A 25327-nucleotide genomic window follows, 5' to 3' on the forward strand; every position below is an offset into this window, starting at 1 on the left:
CATTTCCCCGGTCATCAATGGTGCAATGTAATGGCACCATCTCTCGACTGGCCACTGTGCATTTCGAGCAACTCTTTCAAAATTCACAAAAAAGTGTGCAGGGTCTTCTCCTGTCGAGTATTTTTGTAACACTGAGGTAGGTACTGGAGTGTTGTTCCTGGTAGTGGTAACCTCAAGTAGTTGGGCTTGCTGCATTTGTAAGGCTTGTTGAAATGCTAGTCTGTCTGCTTGGGCCTGCTGAGTCTGTAATTGTAATGCCTGTTGTAATAATTGTTGTCCCTCACTTAGGGTTTTAATAAGGTCCTCCATAGCGTTCTCCTATCCCACTTCTGACACCAATTGTGAGAATGGCCTTTAAGACAAGAATGATACTCAGAGCCAATACGTAGGTTGGTTGGATTACAACGAGAACCCAATTCTTTTATTAACTTAATATGTATTTTCTCTTTCTTTCTAGATACTGAAAAGGATACAATTTCTCTGGGTGGCTTCAAACTTCATACAGGTGGATATTTTCATAGCAGATCAGGTCAGAGACTATAGTTCCTTCTTTTGGCAATTTCAAAATTCAGTTAAAGACATCTCACTCTCATTTAAGTTGTTCTTCTCTGCCTTCTTTTGTTTTCTTGCTTTCTCACCCTTTATATCAAAGGTCACCAGTAATTAATATTCTTTGTTTTTGTCACTAATATGTTCTGCTTTGAGTCATTCCTTTACTCTTCCCCATCCGCCGGACTAGTCTCTCATTCGTTAGTAACATTCATCTTCTCTTGTCTAATAGAGCGAGTTTTGCAGTATTTCAGTTTTAAAACTTCCAACACTGAGCTGCTCGTTGTTATGATGCAGTCCGTGTTTATTTTATCAGAAAAAAAATATATATAACCAAAGGGTGGCACAACGGTGCTTAACTGGTATCAATCAATAAAATATAAATAGTATCTTTCGCCCCTCTGCCGACTCGTAAATTCGTAGCAAAACGCAACAGCGCTGTCTTTGTTCAACTTCACAGCGTTTCTCCACTTCTATTAATAACACATCCTTTCTCTTCGTTTTCACTCATTTCCGTACCTTTTATTTGATCCTTTCGGGTAATCGCGGAGAAACCTTACCATCAAGGCTTTTCTATGATACGGAGACAGCGGTCACCCGTATTGTTTTAATGCTCCCTTCTTGATTCTTTCCGTCAAACAACTCTACGTCGGAGTTTACAGATGAGGCTTCGTTTTCGTCGCCGCACTCCCTCCGCCTGTATTTTGTTCTTCTAACAGGTATTTTCGTCGGCCTCACTTTCTTTCACCGCAGCTCTTCTTCTCTTCCCTCTCAATACGCCCAGGACAAACCGTCGTCCTCCTTCTCTTCCTCCCGCGCTCTCGTCTCCTAGGCGACCAAGAGAAAAGATTTGCAGGCATTAGAGGAAAGGCCATACAGTAGGGACTTCCTGGTCTTCTACTCGGTATGAACTTCGGTAAAACTTACATCAGAACGTCACAGGGAGGTTTTTGAACATTGTAAAATTCACATCATAAATCTGACATCCTGCCCTTGAAATCCAACCAGCTGAGAGCGAGGTGGGGACTAGCACCCCTGACCAGTCCAGTGGGTTAGAGGTGTGTTTAGCTAAACCTGCCCATCCATATACTTAAATGTCAGTATGCATTCTAAATAAGAGTCTATGACAGGGCTCTAGACACACACCCTTCCTGAATTCCTGTGCTGCGTTCCTGATCTCCATTCATCTTGCTGATTCCAACTACCAGGCCTAAGCATTGCTGACCCTACCCCGGAGCCCACTGCAAAACCCAAGCATTTACTGATTCCTACTCCAGCAAGGCCATTGATCCAGAAAACCCCACACTAATATCCCATTCACAAAAAGGGGAAGGGAGTAGTTTCTTACCTGTAACTCCATTTCTCCAGCGTTGGTATCTTTCATGGATTCACATGCTTAAAATATTCCCCGTCGTCAGGCTGGGAACCCTCTGTCTTTTTTAAAAAGCGTTTTCCCTTGGAAAACTTCCACACTTTAGTGTCCTATCGACGTCATACTGGGGCGCTTACGCGCCACCCAGTAGGGCGTAGGGTATAAATAGACCCGCCCCCGCGGCTTCTCCTCAGATTTTATCCTCCAATGTAGAGGCACCAATTAGGTTTGCATGCAGGGGAGGCCAGTGGGCGCATGTGAATCCATGAAAGATACCAACACTGGAGAAATAGAGTTACAGGTAAGAAACTACTCCCTTCTCCAGCATTGGATCTTTCACGGATTCACATGCTTAGAATAGATTACATAGCAGTATTCATCATACACTGTGGCGTGTAATGCAAACAAATACATTAGGAACGCAACACATAGGACCAGCAAGAAGACATTAGCCATGGTAACATTGAAACAGATACCCCACGCTGTGGGGGCTTACCTTACTTAAAAACGAGTTGCAGGACTGCACGTCCCATCTGTACATCTGCACCATGTTGCTGCTCCAGGCAATAATGCTGAGTAAATGTATGTGGCACCGACCAGGAGGCTGCCTGACAGATGTCCACCAGCGGAATCCCCGAACATAATGCCGCTGATGACGTGGTGGATCTCGTTGAGTGCGCCTTTGGGCGCCTCTCGAAAGGCTTTCCTGCCTTAGAGTGACAGAAGGAAATAGCCGATGAGATCCAGCGAGATAGACCTTGTTTGGAGATTGCTCTTCCCTTGACTGAGGGTCCATAAGCCACAAACAGTTGTCTTGAACGTCTGAATTACTGAGTACGACTCAGATAAAATTTCAATGCTCTTTTTACATCCAGCGTATGCAGAGCCTTTTCTGCCGATGAGGAAACAGAAGCGAAGAATGATGGTAGCTCAATAGAAGAGAGTTTATGAAACGTAGTTGCACCTTTGGAATAAAGTGCGAGTTAGTAGCTAACACCACCTTGTCTTTGAAGAAACGTAAGTACGGAGGATCAATCACTAGAGCTTGCAACTCCGATATTCTTCTTGCCGAAGTAATGGCCACTAAAAACGCCACTTTCTACGACAAAAACTGCAGGGGCGTCGACGACATAGGTTCAAATGGGGCCTTCATCAGACCTGACAGCACCAGATTGAGACTCCAACCAGGAGGGAATTTCTTGGCCGGAGGAAAAGTCTGAAACAATCCTCTTAGAAAATGTTTAACGAGACGATCACTGAACAGAGGGGTAGCGTGCCTCTTCCGAGTGAATCTAGAAATGGCCGCCAGGTGAACTTTTATGGAGGAGAACGCCAAACCTTTCTTTGCCAAGTGTAATAAGTAGGGCAGTATTTGCTCCGATGAAATGCTTAAAGGGTCTATGCCAGGCTGATCCTTACACCACACACAAAACCTTTTCCATTTGCATGCATAGGAGACATTTGTGGACGGAGCTCTAGCCACCTCCAAAATGCGGCGACAGTCACTAGGAATGTTTAGTAATCCAAACTCTGAGAAGTCAGGAGCAAAGCCGTCAGGCTGAGAGAGCCCAGGCCATGGTGCCAAACTGCACCCTTGTCTTAAAACAGAAGGTCCAGCATCAATTGTAACCGCACTGGTTCTGCTACGGATAGATGGAGTAGGTTTGAGAACCACGGCTGCCTGGCCCAGTACGGGGCCATCAGAATCACACGGCATGGGTATTTCTGAATCCACTTGAGGGTCTGCCAAATGAGTGGAAACGGAGGGAATGCGTACGCGAACCTGCCTGTCCACGAGAACGCATCCCCAAGCGAATTTGGCTGATGCCATCTGCTGGCAAACTGCTTGCACTTTCTGTTTACTCGGGTGGTGAAGAGATCCAGTGAAGGACGACCCCATTTCCTGAAAATGCTTGACACCTGTTGATCCTTCAGCTGCCACTCGTGGAGTTAGTTAATTTCTCTGCTGAGTCTGCCTGCACGTTCATCACCCTTGGCAGATGAAACGCCACAATATTGATGTCTTGTTTGAGGGCCCAATCCCATAGTTACTGAGCCTCTCTCAAGAGCATTATGGAACGCGTGCCCCCCTTGCTTTCTGAGGTAAAACATTTTGGTTGTATTGTCCGTCAACACTCTCATGACAGAGCCTCGTATGCGCGGCAAAAACGATTTTAGAGTCCAATGAACCGCTCTCAGTTCTAGCACACTGATGTGAAGACTCGATTCGACTGGAAACCACCGACCTTGAACGTGGAAGGACCCCAGATGCGCTCCCCACCCTGTTTGAGAGGCATTCGTCACAACTGTAGCTTGAAATTCCGGCTCCAGTAACAGCACTACTCGAATCAGATTGTCCGAGAGCTGCCACCATCGAAGAGCTTCCTGTAAATCGCTGTTCACCACCACCTTGTCGGACCATAACCCGCGACTTTGAGCCCACCGGTCTGCCAGAAATTCTTGCACTGGCCTCATGAAGAGAGGACAGTCCTTCACCAACGGAATACATGACACCATGGCTCCCAGCAGCGACATGTACTTTCTGACCGACACTCTCGTTCCGACTCTCCGCTCTGCCGCTTTCTGCTTGAGTTTTAGAATTCTCAGACCTGACTGAGTCTGGAATTCCGCGCCCAAAAACACCAAGCTCCTGGAGGGAGACAGAAGTACTTTTCAAAGTTGACCACGAAGCCCAATCGTTGCAACAGCTGCATGGTAACGCTGAGACTTGCCTGCGTCACCGCCGGAGATGAGCCCCGTATCAGCCAGTCGTCCATGTAAGGGTAGACATGATGACCTTCTTGTTGGAGCCACGCCGCCACCGGCGCTAAACATTTTGTAAACGTCCTGGGAGACGATTTTAGACCAAACAGGAGCACTCGGAATTGGTAATGATTCTGACCCACCACAAACTGCACAAACTGCAGGAATTTTCTGTGTCGCCGACGCATAGGTATGTGGAAATATGCGTCCTGCAAATCCAACAACGCCAGAAATTCTCCTGGCTGCACTGGCTGGATGACTTCCTGAAGTGTGAGCATCTTGAACTTCAGGCGTTGCAGAGTCTTGTACAGGGCTCGAAGGTCCAGAATGGGTCACCACTTGCCGGTGGGTTTTTTGACCACGAAGTAATGGGAGTAAACCCCCTGACCTCTCTCGGCCACTGGAACCAATTGCATAGCCCCTTTCTGTAGCATAAGTACATCAAGCCCGCAGACAAAGGGGGCGGCATAGTCGTCTGGGACACTTCTGACTACAACACAGAGTGCCTACGCTTATTAAGCGACCGAGAAGCGTACATACCTTTGGAACATAATCCCACGAAGGATCTCCAAGATGAAATCAGAAGCCTTACGCAACACGCTCTCACCCAAGGTTGGATTTGTGAAGATGAAAAGATGTTCCTGAACAAAACCAATCCACGCATTCCGGCTTTCTACATTCTTCCCAAGATGCATAAAGACTCCAAAAAACCACCTGGAAGACCGATTGTTTCAGCTTGTGAATCCCTCCTTGAACCTTTGTCCCTTTACACAGATTTATTTCTGAAACCCTTTGTCATAAAAATGCCTTCCTATCTCAAAGACACTACCAGTACAATCAATCTGCTTGATGATCTCGTCCTTACCACTGACAGCCTGCTTGTCACAATGGACGTTGAGGCGTTATATACATCTATACCCCAACAAGAAGGCCTCGAAGCAATACGTGATTTTTTGAATTCCAGAACAGACCAAGATTCCACCCCAACTGATTTCATCCTTGAGTGTACGAGTGTACATTGCCAATTTATATATGTCTAAATACAAAGAGAATTATGTTTTCACATCAGAGAACCGTTTCCTATGTAACATCGCTCTATGGAAAAGGTATATTGACGATGTAATCATTGTCTGGAAGGGAACACCTTTGGAACTACAAGATTTTCATACGTGGATCAATTTGAGAAACACCCACATTAAGTTCACGATACATTGGGACCACCATCAAATAGATTTCCTTGATCTCCATATCTACAAGACGGGAGACCGACTAAAAACTGAGCTTTTTCGAAAACCAACAGACCGCAACACCCTATTGCATTTCACAAGCTATCACCCGATGGGCCTCAAGTACAATCTACCGTATGGACAGTTTTTGCGCATTCGTAAAAACTGTTCCAACTTGGAGAAGTTCCATCTCCATGCGGCAGGATTGTCCCAACGACTTGGTGAAAGAGGCTACCCAAGAAAAGCTGTTAGTCAGGCCAAGAAAAGAGCAAGATACACTCCGAGAGAGATCTGTCTGGGTAACAAACCAAAGAAAGATTTGGGAGGACTCGTGTGCATTACCACTTTTGGGCCCCTGAGTGTCCTAATCCAGAAAACCATCAAGAAGAACTGGCACTTTGTAACCCATCCCGGAACTTTGCAAAATGTGCCTTGTTTCACTTTAAAAAAAAAAACAGGAATCTTAGAGATGCTCTTGTTCACAATTAGATAGAGCCACCCTCGCAACCACAGCATACACTCTGGGACCTACCCCCGATTTCTGGACACCATAAATGCGGCCATTGCGTGGCCTGCCCACTGACTCTGCAAAAGAAATCCTTTGAACATGACAAAGTACAATGGACAATTAATGATTTCACCAACTGTAATACCAAGGGGGTCATATACATAATACAATACCCATGCAAGCTCCTGTATGTAGGCAAGACCATGCGTGCAATTAAAATGCGGATCTCGGAGCACCGTTCCTGCATCAGAAATAAGGTAGCAGATAAGCCCTTAGTAGATCATTTCACTGCTAAGAACCACAGGGACACGGATTTAAGGTGGTTTGTCCTCCAAAATGTTAAACCAGCCAGGAGGGGGGGGGGGAGATTTGAATAAAACACTCACCCAGTTAGAACAGCGGTGGGTACACAGACTGAACACCGTACATGCTGGTTTAAATGTTTCAGTAGAATGGAAATCCTTTCTGTAACCACTGATTCATGTGTTGTTGTTTTTTTCCCCAGTGCAACGTTGTTTCTACTTGTTTCAGAGCATTAATTCACCCTGCTCCATCTGTGTGAGTACCTGTCTGAATTGGCCTAACATATGGTTTTCTCTCACTATATGATATATGCACTGCACCAACAAGTATAGCCTGATGTTTGTTGTGTGTTTTTTGAGGACCATATGAAGCATGCATTCATTTTTCTGTGCATTTGTAAGCACTTCTTATTTCAGCATACTATGTATACTATGTGTTCATGACATGCACCACTGCCGCAATGAATTGACTCCCTTCCACCCGTTCTTGAATTTATTTGTGATCGATGGTTGCCATGGCAACCTTTAGATTGAAAATAGCCCCTATATTGCTTTTTCATAATCACTTGAACATTAGGCACACTCATATTTGTTTTAGTGCAATCAAACTAATCTGGATCAAGTGCTGGACACCAATTTCTGGGGGCACTCGATCCCAGCCTGACTCTAAGATGGCTGCCATATAAAACAGCCTCTCTGTCCTGGCAACAGCGTTACTAACACTTTGCTGCCGGCTCTCGCCAGTGACTCATCAGCTTGAGGAGACGCTGCCTGTTGTCTTTTTCCTGCAGACTACCAGTTCTGCCTGATACACAATCCAAGGTAATTCTACTTCTACGGTCCCCAGCGTAGACTAAAACGAGGATCCTGTAGTTCTGGACTCTCATTGCTACTTTATATCTATCTTTTAGCCGTGCACCCAACGGCGGATTGTTGTTTTTTGAGAGAGCACTCCTTGAACTTCTTACCTGGATTCTGCCGGTGAGAGGTAAGACTCATTTACATTCAACAAAGCATGTACTTTTATAACTATTATGTACATGACACGGGAGGGATTTTCAACTCCCCACCAATAGTACTTGTTCTGTTTTGTATAACAGGACTACCTAGAGACCAGCCAACGCGGCTAGCAGATCTCTTATACAGTGCCTGTGAATTTACCCCATAGGTAAGCTGTGTGTTTTCTAATCACATTGATTACACAATACCTCTGATTTATTCTTTTTAAATTATTTTGCTCATACACCCGTCTGACTGTGGTCTCCCTCCCCTGCAGCACAGACGTCATTTCACACAGAACCCGTCCTGATGATGGCCATATGAATGATGAGGCTCATCTAGCTCAACTCCAAATGGCCGAAACACCTGGTGTAGACGCAATATTTCCCTGAAACTACAGCACATATATTGCTGCCCACACATGGAAATTTCTCTTTTGTGTCCTTGCAAATGTTTTATGTTGTTTTAAGAACCTTGTTTTGTAACTTCACACCACTAAATTGTGCATTTTTGACAAACCCCCACACAGATTGGGTTTGTTATACACACACTGTCTTTATTTTTGCCTGAAAAACGCCTTGATACAGTGTGTTGAAAACATATTCTTGTTTGTTCTGTTGTGGTTCAAGAAACCATTTTGATGTCTGTTTCTCCCTGGAATTGTGCTTTTATGTATACCACTCACACAGTTCCAATATAAAATAATTGTGTCTGAGAGATTATTTTTTTTTTCTCTATGATATAACCTCTATGAGTATTGTCTCATTGAAGAAACGGCAGAGTTTACACAAAAAATTGTGGGATTTTGCATGTATGAGCAATAGTGTTCTTGAACCTAATCACTTGTGTGCTTTGTTCTTCAGTTAACCCTCCTGGGTAGAATAGGTTCCATACCAGGAGCCCAATTGTTTGATTCGCATAAGTACAACCTCCTGCTGTAAGATGTGAAGATGAGATTGCACAGAATACACGGGAGGAATGGGAAATGGTGGGTCCTTGAATTCCACAGAGTGGCCCAGCCTCACTGTGTCCAATACCCAACGGTCTGATGTAATTGTCTCCCAATCGTCGACGTTTAGGGCCACTCTGCCTCCCAGGACATTTACTCGAAGACTGTCATTGCTGTGATTTCGTTTGTTTACCCTTGGTGGAAGAGGGCTGTTCTCCTCTCCTTCTGGATGCCTGAAAATCACGGCTTCTTCGTGTAGCCTGAACTGCCCATCTATATCTTTGTGAGGAGTATCCAGACCGATTGTAGTTCCGGTCTCTGGATGCAGCAAACCAAGTGTTCCCCGAAGCTCCACGGAAGGGACGAAAGGGACGTAACAACTGCCGGCTTTGCAAAGCTCCCAATGACTGTGCTGTATCGGAATCCTCTTTCATGCCTTAGAGGGCTTCATCTGTTTTTTCTCCAAACAACTGTTCACCTTCACAGGGCATGTCCAGTACCTTATAATGAACCTCCAGCCTAAAGTCTGTGCACTTTAACCAGGCCTGCCTCCTTAGCACCACCACATCATTTATCTGCTTGAACCCCGATTCCGCTAAATCTACAGCGATGTTAATGCTGTGATTTGATGCCTCCTCACCTTCACGCACCAGTAGCATGGCTGCCTTTCGGTGTTCTTCGGGTAGATGTTCTAAGATGGGGGCCAGGCGATGCCACATTTCGCGGTCATAGCGTGCCATAATTGCCAACGCGTTAGCGGCCTTAAATGTTGTCGCCCCCACCGTTAAGGCCTTCTTTCCGAAGGCATCTTGCCTTCTAGCGTTGCTGTCAGGTGTTGTGCATTTGTGCTGTGTTCTAGCTTTCCTGCTAGCCGCCGCTGACACCACTGATTCAGGGGTAGGTTGTGCAACCAAACAATTTGGCGTAAAGTCCGGGGCCTTAAATGTTTTCTCTAACCTGCCCTTAACTGCAGGCTCTGAAAATGGATGGCGCATGGTACGTAAGCCTTCTTGTCAAACATGGTCCATGATCGGAACGGAGAAAACCGCCTTTCTTCTCTTTCCCATGTGGTCAAATAGGAAACATTCTTTCCGTTCTTCCTCTGCGGTCAGACCAAACTCGACACAGGCTTTTGCCATCATGGCATGAAATGCCCCAATGTCATCCGGGGGAGACGGCTGCACCGGACTCCTAGGAGCCTCTATCTCCCCATCAGACTCCCACGTTGCGTCTCTTGATGGCGACGATGAAATGTTAGAGATGGAGTCCCTAGAACCCTGGTCGGAATCGGAGTCCTGTAGCTCACCCTCATCTGGGTGGGAACAAGGAGGTCCTGTGCTCATCGGCCGGGAAGCCGGAAACTCAGCCGTGGATGCTGAACGCGGAGGAGCACCTGCTGCGTTGACGATAGGTGTTACCAGAGGCATACCCATGGGAGGCAGTCTTGCATCCAGCTGACTTAATAGGGACTGCAGTGTAGATAACACCTGTAGAGACAGCACCGACTGTGGGTTCAGCAGAGGAGACGCAGGTGGAACATTCTGTACTCCCACCATCATCGAAGGGCCAACGCACTGCAAGCCAATGCTTGTTGGGCTAACCACAGGCTCACGTTCCTCCTCCATCGGACACACTGAAAGGACGGACTCCTGCTGTAATAAGGTGCTGGCAGAATGGCGTCATACGCCAAAGGCTGCGAAGACCCTGGTACGTTGACCGTCAACGGCGAAAACCTGGGGCCCTCATTGATCGCCGCCAATGGGGCCGACGACACCACTGTAGAGACACTGCAGCCGGCAGGGAAGCCGTCGACGACGGGACTCCCGTCGACGGCGCTGGCAGATGTGGCGCAGATTTGTCAGGCAATCCCACCTTTTTCGAATCTCTGGACAGGTGCTTCAAAGATTCTCTACTCGAGGAAGACTTATGATGGTCTCCTGACGAGGAGCATTTCGAAGAATCCTTTTTGTCCTTTTTCGAAGAAGTAGAAGAAGAAGATTTCTCAGGCCTTTGGGACTGGTCAGATTGACCATGTTTAGACGATGAAGGAGCCCCTTTCGTCAGATGTTTCCCCGAAGAGGGGTGACTCTTTTCTGCAGGCTGTGACTTCTTTGCCGGCGGTTCAGCCGACACCTACTGGCAAGGAACTGCGGGGAAGGCCTCTCCGATGCTAGATTGCACACCGATCCTACCTCAGATGGAGGGTAGGCCCCCTTGTTCAGCCACGATATCAGACGCCGATTGCGGTCCTTCAATGTTTTCTGCGAGAAACCTTTGCAGATGTCACAGGTATCGGCGGAGTGATGAGGGTAGAGGCAATAGAGGCCGTCCATGTGCCCGTCCCCATCATATACCTTTTTCATTCCGCACGTAACGCAGGGCCGAAACAATGTTTTCCCCGACATTGGGAAATAAATGACTACAACCCATAAAAGTGTAGAAAGCACTAGGTGATCCCGACACTTTGGAGACGGTTGAAATCTGAGGAGAAAGCCGTGGGGGTGGGTCTATTTATACCCTACGTCTTATTGGGTGGTGCTTAAGCGCCCCAAAAGGACATCGATAGGACACTAAAGTGTCAAAGTTTTCCAAGGGAAAACACTATTTAAAAAAGACTGAAGGTTCCCACCTGACGACGGGGAATATTCTAAGCATGTGAATCCATGAAAGATCCAATGCTGGAGAAAGTGGTGGTACCTTTTGCATCCTGAAATCAAACCTGCTTGCTACCCACTAACTGCTTGCCCACTGACTGCATCCAGAGTTACCTGTGCCATCCAGTGACCCAAATTGCCCAGCTGTTCGTTACCCGGTGACCAGACTTTGCCCAGCTGACTTTTGCCAGCTGTGCCGCCGTGTGGTGACCAGACCCTGTTGACTGTCCAAAAATCCCAAAACCAAAAAGTGAACTGTGAGTATAATCCCCACCACATAGAAACACGTAGCCTATCTTCTCTTGCCTTTTTCCTTATCCCACTCTCCAAGTAGTCATATTCATTGTTGAAATTGTTAGAATGATCCTCGTATCCTGTCCTTAATGTTTAAGTGCTAGCGTCATCTCTTTTCAATTTTGTCTGGTGTAAATTATAAGCCCTTAGTTATATTTGGAGTAATCAAACTCATTTCCATATATTTTATTGTTGGGGTTGAGCACTGGGGGGACAAGGTTGCCCTCGCGAATCAACCTTGGAGATTACTGTGTTCCTCTTTAACAATATATCCTAGATAATTTAGTGTAAGTAACATTTTCCTTTCTTTCAAAACCGATTTTCTCACTTTTAATTGCTCTATTTTTCATAAAAACGAACCTCACTCTACCTTCCAAATCCCTCCCAATTCACCAGTTAGAGACCTATGTTCACCTCCATATTGTCCCTGTGATATAATAATGATAATGATAATAATAATGATAATGATCCCCCAGCCCACAAACCGCACTCCAAATCAGAGTATTTCACCCGTTTTTATTAAAAACCTTTTGGGTAATTTAAAGCGGGAATTGAGAAAATTGCATCTTTCCAACGTGTCATTTGGCTGCAGCATGCTCTAAACTTTCCACTAATTTTCGAATTGTATGCCTGTTGCTGATCCCTTGCCTTGAGATTGCCAGTGATATAACCTACCTGCTATTGTGATAAAACATATGTATGTTATAATTTAACAATACATTAATTAATTACTTGTAAAATTTGAGTGTTATTTTAGTCCTTTGCTAAGGGTTTAAAGTCCGTTTTTGCCTCTTATTCTGCGAGGGAAGCTCCGATTATTTGTGAGTTGAGGGAACATTGCAGGTGGAAAACCTCAACTTGGGTGCTATTTTTCCTAAAATCAAAAAGTGCTCCTATTTAATTGTGCAGTGTATATGTACTGGGAGAAGGTTAATTAAGCGCATTGCTTACATTTCTATTGTAATTATCCCCCCATTGGTGATTGCTACCCATATTAAAATTGTCTGATTCATTTGATTTTAAAAATAAATAAATAATGCATTTTCACCAACCGGCCTGGTTCATGGTCTATTGTTACCCGGGTATTTGAAAAAGGGCGTGTGATACGAGGTGTGTACCATCTCAAATTGAATTTGCATAAAATAAAGAGAAAGGCATATCAATTGGGCGCTATATCCTAGGCTGAGACCAAGGTGTGTCGCCTGATTGAAATCCTTAACAACACCAATGTTGGCCTCTTTCCCCTCTATTTTTTATACTATTCATGGACCAATATGCCCCGAAAAACGCAAACTGAGACATCCATAGAATAAGGGTGGGTGGGACAGCCACAAATAAATCGCTCTGTATGCAGATCATTTTCTTTTATACCCAAGAAATGCCACCGCCGTCTCCCTCCTATCCCTGACTACAGATCTCTCTGACTTGAAGAGAGTCTCAACTTTTGTGATGACCCTGTCATGATTTGTGGCTCGCCCTGTGCCTTTTTCAAAAAGCACAGGGGGAGGGATCCTCCTTTCTGGGCATTGAAAATTGCATCCTTTTTGTGAATTTGAGATTTGATTTTAAATACTCAGAAATACCCCATGATATGCCCAGAAGGGTGCATCTAAGAAGAGCTCATTCAGATGCCCCTTGAGTACGGGCCTGCACCTTTCTTTGGTGTCAGTGATGAGATGCGCATCACTTGCACCCCAACATGTTTTGGTAATCTGGCTCTAAGTGACTTTTGAAGGGAAGACACAGTCCCTGTCTCCAATCATTGACAATTGTACAGAGCACTCTACTTCACCCATGCCATGTATGAGCAGTTAGTAATATATCCTGATTATAATCTTAATCTAACAGAAAGGTAATCTGGGCAGTAAGAGTATTGTGTCACACAAAGCCTGGAAATATGTTGCTAGATGAGGCTTTTGATTAATTTCCATAAATATCTAATAAGCAGTGAATAAACCTTGCACCTGTAATGTAATAGCAAAAACAGAGCTGGAGTCTATGTTCTGTATATTTGATAGTGTTGTGGCTTGCAGGTATCTTGCAAGTGGGAAAGAAAGGATAGTTGTTTGCCATTGGTCAGGGTAGAGGGCTTAAAGTACCCACAACGGGAATAAGAGTGTGGGAGAGAAGGGATAGTTGTTTGTCAGTGGTCATGGCAGCTGGCTTAAAGCACCAACGACAGGGATGAGAGTGGGTACCAGAAATTCAGATCACCGTTGGGTTGAGCAGCTCTGGTGGGGAGCCACATGTAACCATCTCTCAAGGTTGAACACTAGTTGCATCTACGTAACAGCTCTGGTGGGGAGCCACATGTAACCATCTCTCAAGGTTGAACACTAGTTGCATCTACTTAACCTGCAGGTCAAATAATCAGAGAGGAGTGAGACACCTCATTGCGTAGAGCAGCTGCTCCAAAGATCTATGCAAACTGCAGCCCGCAGATCTATTTTGCATCAAGAGAAATACGCTCTGAATTACACATGGCATCTTCAAAAGCTCCTCCTGCGCCTGCCACTTGAAGTCCTCTACCCCACACAATAAAAATAGCCCACACTGTGAGAATCATGGAAACTAGCACAGGCTGAACTTTACTGAAATAACATGACCACAATCTGTTAGTTATGTATAATAGGATCACTTGCACATGTTTAAGAAGGGAATTGCAAGATAGCCTCCCAAGAAAATGTCCACTGACGACAAAGGTTGGTTTATTATAGCCGCACTTTTCCCTAGACCCCAATGTAGTAGTTCAGACTGAAGGAAGGCGGTTGATGCCTGAATGTAGGTGGAGATGGCAATCTCAGTTGTTTTTTCTTGGAAGTGCAGACTTCAGTATTCAGGGCTGCTAAACAAGTGTGAAAGTAATTAGCACATCTGTTGCATTGTATCACAAATGAATGCTTCATTTATGTATTGAAGCTGTAAGCACAGTATAAGGGGGAAACAGCCCAGCCCTGCAGATATGTCTGCGACAAGAAATATATCTTAAACAACTGCTACTACTATTACTACATCCCTTGACAGTCTTGAACATTGTACCACTTTAATGTCTAAGACCCAAGACTGTCTCTTCTCCTTAATGTGCTCAGGGAGTGCAAAATCCATCTGAATTAACTGCACAGTCGAGTGGGGGGCAGTCATTGCAACCCGTTGGGCTCCACCTTTGAAATATTCAGTTGAGAGACATAAGCCCCATGCAAACTGGTGCACATGTGCCATGGTCGGCGAATCCACTCTCTCTGATCTGCGATGTAATGATGTCTGCTTGGTGAAGTATCCATTATGCTTGCTGTGTGTTTAAAGGCATGCTAGGCAGAGATGGATTTAGGATGCATTTAGCTGCAGCCCAGCCATGGACAGTCTACTACCAAACACATTTTCCAATAATATCACCTTACTGTAAAGTTGGACGGCGCTATCTAAGCTTGAGTTTCACATCATATAATACCTTTTAGAGATCGAATGGAGAGCTGCAGATTAACAGTACTGTACTGCCATTCAACATTTCAACAAGCCAAAATTGACAAAGCGTATCTCAAGTAAACACCTGTAATCTATTTTAAAACGCAAGGCGTCTTCTTTGTTGTTTCAAGTAAGAGTGCACACTCTGGGTAGTAAATTACTTTGCCGGTTGCATTTCAATCAAAACTTTCTTCTGTGGCCTGTGCTAGCCATGCAAGTCTGATCTCACCAATACAATCAACACTTAAACCCATACAATTTGGCGTTGACAAGCTCCGGGTTCAGTACCAAACAGTTCATGCAAAAAAAAAAACATTTACCTTTACTGGCTGCTTTTAGGTGGGACAACCTAAAGAGATCCTTGTGTGACCAGCCATTCCTTTGCTTATATTTGGTGACTGCATAGGCCACATCCATGCCAGCCTGGACAGCATACCAATCGGCAACAGCTTTCCTCAAAGCACGACCCCAAATTCCACACTGCATGCTCTCCCTTAGGTCCTTCTTAAACTGGAGGAAGGTGAAGAGGTGAGTAGGGTTTCTGCAGACCTCAGAAATTGCCTTAAATGCTGCCTGCTTGGTTTTAATGTCCGAACATTGGGAGCATAGGGCAAGAGCAAAAAGCCTGGGATCCTGTTTTGCTGCCCTACCCTCTTGGCTGAAACTCTTGATCTCCTGGACAGCTTCACAGCCTCTGCCATCCTCTATCAAGCGAATCAGAGCTTCAGCATTCCCATAGCTCAGTTTCGTATCTTCAATGTAGTAGGTGCTACTTTCAGAACCAAAGCACAGGAAGCGCTGCAGACGCACCATGTCTGTAACCTGCCACACACAGCTGCCATCGCAATTTGGTACCTGCTTGGTGCCCCGTTGCTCCATTGGTGCAACAGCACCATCCATCTTTTTATCCTGTTGAATAGACCTGAATGAAAAAAAAAATAATAATCCTCATTGGGCATCATTGTAAATCTTCGAGCCAACCAACTTGTGTGTCCACATCACACTTACTCCTCACTCCTCATATATCCTTCTCAGTCATCATCTTCACTTCTCAGTCATCATCTTCACTCATCAGTCCTCAATCTTCACTCCTCCTTCTCAAAACTCAATGTCACTCATCACAGATTTTACATTTTAGGACATTATCATTCGTCCTCCTCCCATGTCATGCTTGTTATTCTTTCATCACCAGCACACCTTAATGCTCCTCTTCAAAAATCATGACTCAATCATCGCTGTTCCTCTTTAGTACTCATTTGTTCACCTCAGCCATTTGTTATCAACAAAACGTACACCTTGATGTCCCTCTTCACAAATCATGGGCCAGTCATCACTAATCCTCTTTAGTAATAATTCTCCTTCTCAGTCATCAAATATTCTCCATAATGATCAGTTGTCATCCTCACAACTCATACCTTAATGCTCTTCACAACTCATTTGTCATTCGCCAGTCATCCGTACTCTATTTTGTACTCATTCCTTCACCTCAGACATTAGTTGGTCTCCTCACATCAAATACATGAATGCTTTTCTCATACCACATGCTTCAGTAATCACTACTTCTGTGAAGTGAGATCCCTTCATAGATTATCTCTCTAGGTGGGCCCAGCCATTTCCATTAAATGGCAGGGGCGAATTTGCTTTCACAAACTGCTAGAAAATGCAGTAGAATTGGTGTGGATGAAGGGAAATGTCTAAGAATAGAATAACCCAATCAAGAGCATTTCCTAGGGGTCATTACAGTATTGCTCTATGTGCAGGTGAACCAAGGTTTGAGTTCTACACAGTAGTACAAAACAAGGTTCAGAACACGTATCCTATTTGACTGTATAGTTGATACACACTCAAGAGAAAGTGGGGTAGTTCTGGTTAAGCATACATTGGCAATGGTTCCAGATTATGCACAGATTTAATATAGGAAAGATTGTGAAAACTGTCTTGCATGTGTTACTGCACAAATGTTAGGTCAAGATATTCCAGTGCTGATAGACTCCCCATATTGAAGAAGTTTGAAAATGGTATCCTTGAATACATGCCATACTTTTAGCCGCTATGGTTTTTATGGCACATTGCTTGGAGTGGATAGGGCACCTGCCCAAGAGGGAATGTGTCTGCAAAGTTTGTGAGCTTCTTGAGATGGGATTGCTCACACACCTGATACACAAAGGGTGTCAGATTTCCCTGCGAACCAATATTGCTGCCATCAAGGGCATTCTGTGTAGCGGCCATAACACCACTGGAGCAAACAAAGCTTTTGAGAATATGATGAATTGGCATCCTTTCACATTCCATCCCTCGCACAGTGGTGTCCCCCAAACCTAACAATTTTGATTTGAAATGTGATGCTGAATTAGTAAATGCAGCTATTTTGCAGTGCTGATACTGTTAAGTCCAGTGCAGAGCTGTGGCATCTATCTGGTAAAAGAAGCTACTTCTCTGGAAATCGATCCATGGCGTGCTTCAGATTTTGTCGCTTTCAAACTGATGCCATGGGAAGATGAGTAGATTGCCAGCACTCAGAGTGGCACTGATGCATTTTCTGTGATGGCTTATTACGTGGATTGTGGACTGCTGAGTGAAGTTGTCTCCGCCTACAATACCCAGAAGCACTATATATACCCGTGCCCACGCACAAGCTCTCACGCATCTTGTGAGTGCATTGCTCCTGCTGCTCCTGCTACTCGACTTTGACTCTGGGTGGAATTTGTCATTTGCAGCTAATTACGTGGATTGTGGACTGCTGGTGGGTGTGCCCTACTAATACTAGCTTCCTAGCAAAGCATGGCGAAGTGTGGGAAGTGTTACGGTGTTGCGATGGAGCAAGGAGCAGCAGGGAGGTAGTAAGAGTTGAAAGCTCCGGTGACCCGTAACAGTATCCCCTCCACTAGTCTTGAGTGGACTACGGAGTCAACTTGAAGGGCAGATAATCGAGGACTGCTTTATTGCTGCAGTATTATTAGAGGCTGTATATTTTCAACAAAAAGCCGACTGCCTTCAGCAAGTGTGTCATTGTCATTTCGAGCGATACTGTCCTGCTCTGAATTTGACTGCCGGTTCTGGATTTGCTCCGCTTCGAACAGCTAAGTATTCTTGGTTGTTGTGCTAGTCACGAATTGACAAACAGAAAGGTCTGTTAATTTGTCAAGTTGAATTTACTGTTGTAGAATCTGAGAGCAGAGTGTCGAGCGGTGAGCAGGAACCCCTGGTGTTTTTTAAGTAGTTTGCAAATCTCCCTACCCGTGAGTCTAATTGGCTTGCTAGAAGCTAGATCCACAGTGTGAATTTGATCTCATAACAATGTGGCGAACTGCATACACTCTGAAATCCGGAATGCCGGCAGTCCCCGATAATATTAAAATACTCTCCAATCAAAGCGGTCGTTTTCTAACAAACCGCCAGCTATAACATTAGCCAAAACATCTCTGCTGCCTAGTTCCTCTTCGAGAAAAAAAAAAGAAGCCTGCTCAAACAGCTGATATGCCGGCGGCAGGTAAAACAGTCCCAATCAATGTACCGAGATTCAGCGATTTTACAGTGGCCTCACAACCTATTGTAGTTATAAGTGTCCCTGATCTCCGGGACCCGTTCGTGGAAGCGGGATTAGCAGGTACCCCTCCACTCCCCAATGTCATCAAATCAACACGACTGACGAAAAAGGTCTTGTTGATTTAACCTTAGAGTATCCACCTAATCCAAATGCCGTTATAAATTTATCACCAACATCAAATGAGTTGCTGTTATCCGTTAAGGCTCTTTGTTTACCGACAAATGGACAGGTCGATTTAACCTCCTCTGCCGCATTTATAGCTGAGTTGGAGGAAGGGAAACTACTGTCATGCAGTCGGCGAGTCCCACCTAATCTAGTGTCACCGCCGTCTACAAGTAATTCGAACGCACAATCACTAACCCAAGTCTGCAAATACCTACTGTGGGTCTAGCACCACAGCATGACCTTATGACACTATCAAACCATGATTTATCTCGATCTCCATTAATGTCTGGCCATTCTGAGCCAAACTCGCCAAACTCCCCAGATCTCTCTTTATCATTTACACATCCTACACCACGTAGGTCCATTCATGTTCCACATCCAAATAATCTTACTCATGTTGAACCTGTTCCTAGCGCTTTAGTTGACATCACATTAAGTGCAATGAATACTGCTATTTTGTCTTTGGTAAAACTTTTTTAAATGTCGGATGCTAAAATTAATAAGCAAACAGCTCTTATTAATAAAATGATGGAACATGATCTGGTCACTCTTGCAAATTTAGCTGAGAGAAAGGCAAGGTTGCCTGTTATGAAATCTGATCCAGAGCCTGCTGTCGGAATCTATGTTCAGCTTGAAGGAGGTAGTAAAAATGAGAAATCACCAGGCAAACATAAACAACCTTTTATATCTGCTTTGCCTGCATTAATCCATGTAATTCGCCCGAGAGAAATCTCAGACTTGGCCCAGGAGACATCCATCATACAACCAAATGTAGAAAATGAATCTGAGTGCTAACTCAAGGAAAAACTCTTAAACGATATTTGTGCCTGCAAAGAAAAATAAAGACAACAAAAGCCTGAATAAATCGCATAAGCAAGAAAAAAAGACTAAAAAATAAAGAGACCTCCCGCTCAGGCCTCACAAACTAAAACCAAACAATTTATCAAGGCCATCACAATAACGAAGAAAGGAGCAATTAAAACCTCTTCAGCCGTCCATAAAAAATATCAAAGGCTCTCACAGAAAAATAAATCCATCTTAGGTGATAGTAAAACAACTATAGAGCCCTACGCTCCTTTAGACGACTTAATCGATGCAGAAAATCAGCAGAAAGTAGGCTCTGAGGTTGTGCCGTCTGAGAAACCTGATGCTATTAAAGTAAAAGCATTGGTTCCTACAGATTCTATGGTCCCTCCGTTTATAATCCCAATGACAGCTGATGAAGTAAGGCAGACTGAAATATGCAAAGAAGTTGATCGTTGCAGTGTTTAATTTGATGTTGATACCATCAAAATACTGGGCATCATTAACGCTGATCCGTTTCCAAAGTATGACCTTAATAGAAGTTCGGTTTTAGCAATATTTGCTGAAGTCACAAGCCCTGATGATCTGGAATCTTTGGATCTCGAACAGATTGAATTTATCGATAATGTTGATCTGTCAGTAATCAGGCTATGGGCACGCTCCGGACCAGTATTAAATGCAATCTGGAAAGCAAAGGTAGACCTAATGGCCCTAGGATTTATCATATCCCAAGATAAGCATATGTCTGCAGGACCAATGCCTATGATGTCAATCTCAAAAAGACAGCTGGAAGAAAGATTTTATGTCTAGTTTCAGGACCAGGTCCCTAAAAATAATGCATCAAAGGCTCGAAGGTACCATCTTGCTAATGTAAAATCTTGCTTTTGCAATAAGCGTGTGTTATAATGCTCTCAGGTCCTGGCTCCAGTAAATACTACCATAGCTAGTTGGAACACGCAAGGGTTCTGCCATCTCCTAACTCCCAGCGAAAATAAATAGAATTCCTTTGACATAGTAGCACTTCAGGAAATGTGGTTATCTGAGACCCCATCTTGGGATGGGCATAACATCGTTCTAGTACCAGCTATTCGCTCATCTCATGGTTGTCCCTCCTCGGGTTTAATGGTGGCAGTAAAGATTAGCTCACGTTTAATACTATCTTCCTGGGCCTCTCCTAATGACTATATGCAGTTGGTTAGAATCCAATCAAGTACCCAAAATATTGCTCTAATTAATCTAATCTATAGTGGAACCCCGCTCGTATAGAAGAGAAGACATTTTATGAAGATCTAGCAAAAATATACGAGCTGATTGACCAATGCCCACTGATTACGAATCGGATCCTAACAGGTGACCTCAATTTGCATTGTTTGTCTAGCAAAAACCGGCTAATTTAGAAGAGAAAAGAAAGAGGGTCCATATTTATGGAAAACCAAAATATGTACATGACAAATGGTTCTGTACCTAGGGATATTCCCATTAACGTGACATGGAGAAGAGGGGACTATATTTATGTAGATGGTAATCTTTATGCCCTAGCAGATACATTTGAGGTCATCAAACAAGTCAACAGTGACCATGGCCCTCATTACAACCCCGGCGTTAAGGGGTTAACGTCGCCGTAAAAGGTTGCCGCGCCGTTAACCCCTTAACGCCTTACTACGAGGTCCCTTTGCGGCTCCCGACCTTAACGACTGGTCTGTACCAGCCGTTAAAGTAGGGACCCGCAAAGGGACCTTGAAGGTAATTACGGTACCGCAATTTGCGGTACCGTAATTACCGCCTTCCCCATTCGCATTGAGCCCTATGGGGCAATAATGGGAATGGGGAAGGGCCAATGGTAAATGGGGAATTACCGCCCGCCAACCTTCGAATTGGATGGTAATTCCCCATTTCACCATGGCGGATTCGGTAAGTTACCGGCGTTAACCATGGCGCTAATAGCGCCATTGGTTAACGCCGGGGTTGTAATGAGGGCCCATGAGTTGCTTTTCCTGAACTGGCGGAGTCAGAACCCAGAATCCAAAATTGAGGAACACAACTCGATGTTCACAGGGACGCTGGTAGTAAATAATGCTCGTAATCGGTTTAAATGGTCCAATGCCACTCTCTGCAATTTAAATAGACGTTTGATACAGGAATACTCCTGCTCGCATACAGTAGAAATTATGAAAAGAAACAGTACTCTGAGATATACAATGCCTCCCTACAGCTCAAAAATGTGATGCCCTGAGAAAAATCAAATGTAAATACAAGAACTGATTACGTCGTTGTAAATCTCTTCTATTCCAGAAAGATTGTGAATCTATATTAAGGGCTATTGCAGATAAAAGCACAGCCCGAATATGCTCATACTTTAACCAAGTTACAGCATCGCCTCAAGAATCCACTCGAAATCAATGGGGTAACCGAATCAGATTGGATAAACCATTACCACAAACTTTACAAAAGCTCAAACTATGTAATACAGCTACCCAGGGAAAGCATTCTTAGTGATTTCACCCTAGATTTCTCTGAAGAAGATATACTACACAAAATTAATACACTTAGTACCTCAAGGCCCCCAGGGCCCGACAGTTTATCAAAAGAATCCTAGGGTTTGGGACAAAAGTCTGACAAACATCTTTAAGTATTCGTTACAAACAAAATCATTACTGGCTTCTTGGAGCCATTCGACTATAATACCATTGTATAAAAAAGGAAATAGACAGCTTCTGTCAAACTATCGGCCAATAGCTCTCTTGGATGTGCCTGGGAAGATTTTCCAGGCTCATTCTAAAAGAGTTTAATGAATGGACTCGAAAAACCAGGTATCGGGATCCGTTCCAGACAGGATGTATTGCCGGACTAGGAACAGGCATCAATCTCCTGACCTTAGCCTCAATCAAGGTTCATTGTATAAAAACAAATCAGGCACTGTACCTCTCGTTTGTAGATTTCCGAGAATGCCCATCATCTATCATAAACTTCATATAGCTTCTACACACTTCGACATCCGTTCAAATTCGCCTCTCTTTAGAGGGTCTCTTGTCAGCTAAAATATCCACCTTTAAAGGCCTTAAGCAAGGTTGTGTTTTGGCTGCGGCTGTTTTTAATTTCTTCATTCTAGATTTGAAAGAACAATTTGACTGCGTAATCTAGGATGCTCCAAAAATTGGGAACTAAGCAAATAGCTTGATTACTATACGCGGGCAACCTTATTCTCTCGTCCAGAACGCCTAAAGGCCTTCAACGTCTGCTAGATGAGCTGAGCTCATATGCGCAAGCAAATGAACTTCAAATTAATCTGACTAAAACCAAAATTATGCAATGTGTAAAGGCACAAGCAGCATCTAAGACATGTAGGTGTGCATCACAAACGGAACAGCATGAACTGGTCCACCAGTACGTATACCTTGAAGTTAATATAAATGACAGCATTAATGACGCCCAGTATTTTGATGATATCAACATCAAATTAAATACTGCAATCGCCCAAACAAACATATACTGTACAAATATGGTACATTTTCAAGTCTTCCAGCAATTACATATTATAAGCAGAGAGCGATAACTATTATATTATATGGATGTGAATGCAAGAAACCTACACAGAAAATAGTATGGGATAAAGTCGAAGGGCGCTTCTGGCGCAGTGTGCTAAATCTGCCAAAGTGTGTACCAGTAGCACTGATTCACTTTGAATTGGGTTTATTCTCTTTGTATGTGTTATAAGAGGCGTCACAAGATCGCTGGTTACCTTTTCTTCCTGGGGAGCGAGGAGATGAGGCTGCCAGTCTGTCGATGAATCTTCGCAAAGATGAAAGAGGAACGCGGGGAACCGACCCAACACCCTCCTGACAATAAATGACAGGATTGAGCTGAACCAGCTCCCGACGTCACGGGTAGCACTTCTCTGTATTTGCGTGACGTCAGGACAGTGTAAACACTGACAGACAAGGCCAGGTGAAGTCCACTTCGGTACCAGCAGTTCGAGGGGCAGATCTTAGGTATATCCTCGGTGGTAGAAATGGCACAGATACCGGCAGGGCACAAGACCAGTAGAAAGGTTATGGGGAGGCAGACCCTTCAAGGAGGAAGGAAAGAAAAAAGGGAAGAGAATGAACCACCCCAGGACCGGACCCCTTCCCAACCCAGGAATGGTGCAGGGCCAGAGAGAGAAACCCAGGCAGGGACCTACCTAACCCCAATGACCAAGTACCAGACTGGAACCCAAAAGGGCAAGGAACAAGGCAGGGCAGGGCTCAAGGAACCAGGCAAGGAATAAGGAGCACAGGGCAAGCACGAGGAAGATGCAGGAACAGGACAGGAGCAGAACAGAGACTGAGGCAAAGCAGGGCTCCTGGAGCGTAAACACGGAACAAACCGCGTTGAGACGCGTTGTTTCCGGGTCTGTGGAGGCTAATTATAGCCTGGGACCAAAGCAAGGCTTGGAACGCAAGCCGCTGTCACTGCGCATGCGCGAAGCGTCGGATACTGACGTTCCACGCATGCGCAGGACATTCAAGATGGCCGCGCCCAGGGAGCCGGGAGCCCGGACCGCGGTACGCCGTGGAGAAAGGCGCCAACGCGGATACAATCTCCAGGAGGGAGACCACCGCAGCTGAGTACCCCGACCCCCAGAACAGGTGAGTGGCGCGCGCGGCGTGACACCATACCCCCTCCCGAACAATCCCAGGGCACCAGGTTTCCAGGGATAGCGACGGAAGAAGTCCCGAACTAAGCGCGGGGCATGCACAAAGGAGCGAGGCTCCCAAGTGCGGTCACAAGCCGGATAGCCTTTCCAACTGACCAAATACTGAAGTACCCCACGCCTAATCCGCGAATCACAAATCTGCATCACCTCAAACTCAGGGACCCCCTGAACCAACACCAGGGCAGGACGGGAACAGGGATGGCCAAGAACATCGGGCACACAGGGTTTCAAAAGAGAGATATGAAAAACAGGATGTATCCGCCAAGAGTGAGGCAAAGACAAACAAAAAGCAACAGGGGAAATGCGTTGAAGGACGCGAAAGGGCCCAAAAAAGCGAGGAGCCAACTTCACGGGCAAATTGCGAACAGGGAGATTCTTGGAAGATAGCCAAACCTCATCGCCAACCCGAAGGTCGGGCTCAGGACTCCGCCGTTTATCGGCCTGAACCTTCATACGTGCCTGTGCCACTGCCAAGGTACTGGCCGCCAGGCGATGTTGATCACGGATGAGAGCCACCATGGCATCAGCCGACGGAACGGCACTAGGAGGCATCGGACGAAGAGGCAGCAGCTTGGGGTGCAGACCAACAGAACAAACGAAGGGACTGAGTCCAGTAGCAGAATGAACAGCATTGTTGTAAGCCACCTCCGCAGTGTCCAACCAATCCGACCAGTTGTCCTGAGTGGCATTGGCGTAACATCGCAGGTACTGTTCAAGGGATTGATTAGTACGCTCGGTTTGCCCATTGGTTTGGGGATGGTAACCGGAACTCAGAGCGCGCTGAATGTCCAAATGACGACACAGCTGATCCCAGAAAGAAGAAATAAACTGCGAACCACGATCTGACAGAATCTTCTCAGGAAGACCGTGAAGACGATACACCTCATGTAAGAAACGTCGAGCCATCTGGGAGGCAGTGGGCAGCTTCGGAAAAGGTATGAAGTGAGCCAACTTGGAAAAACAATCCACCACTACCATGATACACGTATTCCCACCAGAGAGTGGTAATTCAACAATGAAGTCTGTGGCAATAGTAT

At 45.0% G+C, this 25327-nt stretch overlaps 1 protein-coding gene across 1 annotated transcript in view; it reads right to left on the minus strand.

Moving 5' to 3' along the window:
* RO60 (Ro60, Y RNA binding protein) overlaps positions 1-25327 on the minus strand; it is an 820045-nt gene that overhangs the window by 678553 nt on the left and 116165 nt on the right. Inside the window, exon 2 of the mRNA XM_069641073.1 lies at positions 15399-16000. Within this exon, the coding sequence (XP_069497174.1) occupies positions 15399-15978 (580 nt within the window). The 5' untranslated portion in view covers positions 15979-16000. The remainder of the gene's footprint in view (positions 1-15398; positions 16001-25327) is intronic.

This window comes from Ambystoma mexicanum, chromosome 1q (genome assembly GCF_040938575.1).
Source record: "Ambystoma mexicanum isolate Mex_15411 chromosome 1q, UKY_AmexF1_1, whole genome shotgun sequence".
Classification (NCBI taxonomy): domain Eukaryota; kingdom Metazoa; phylum Chordata; class Amphibia; order Caudata; family Ambystomatidae; genus Ambystoma; species Ambystoma mexicanum.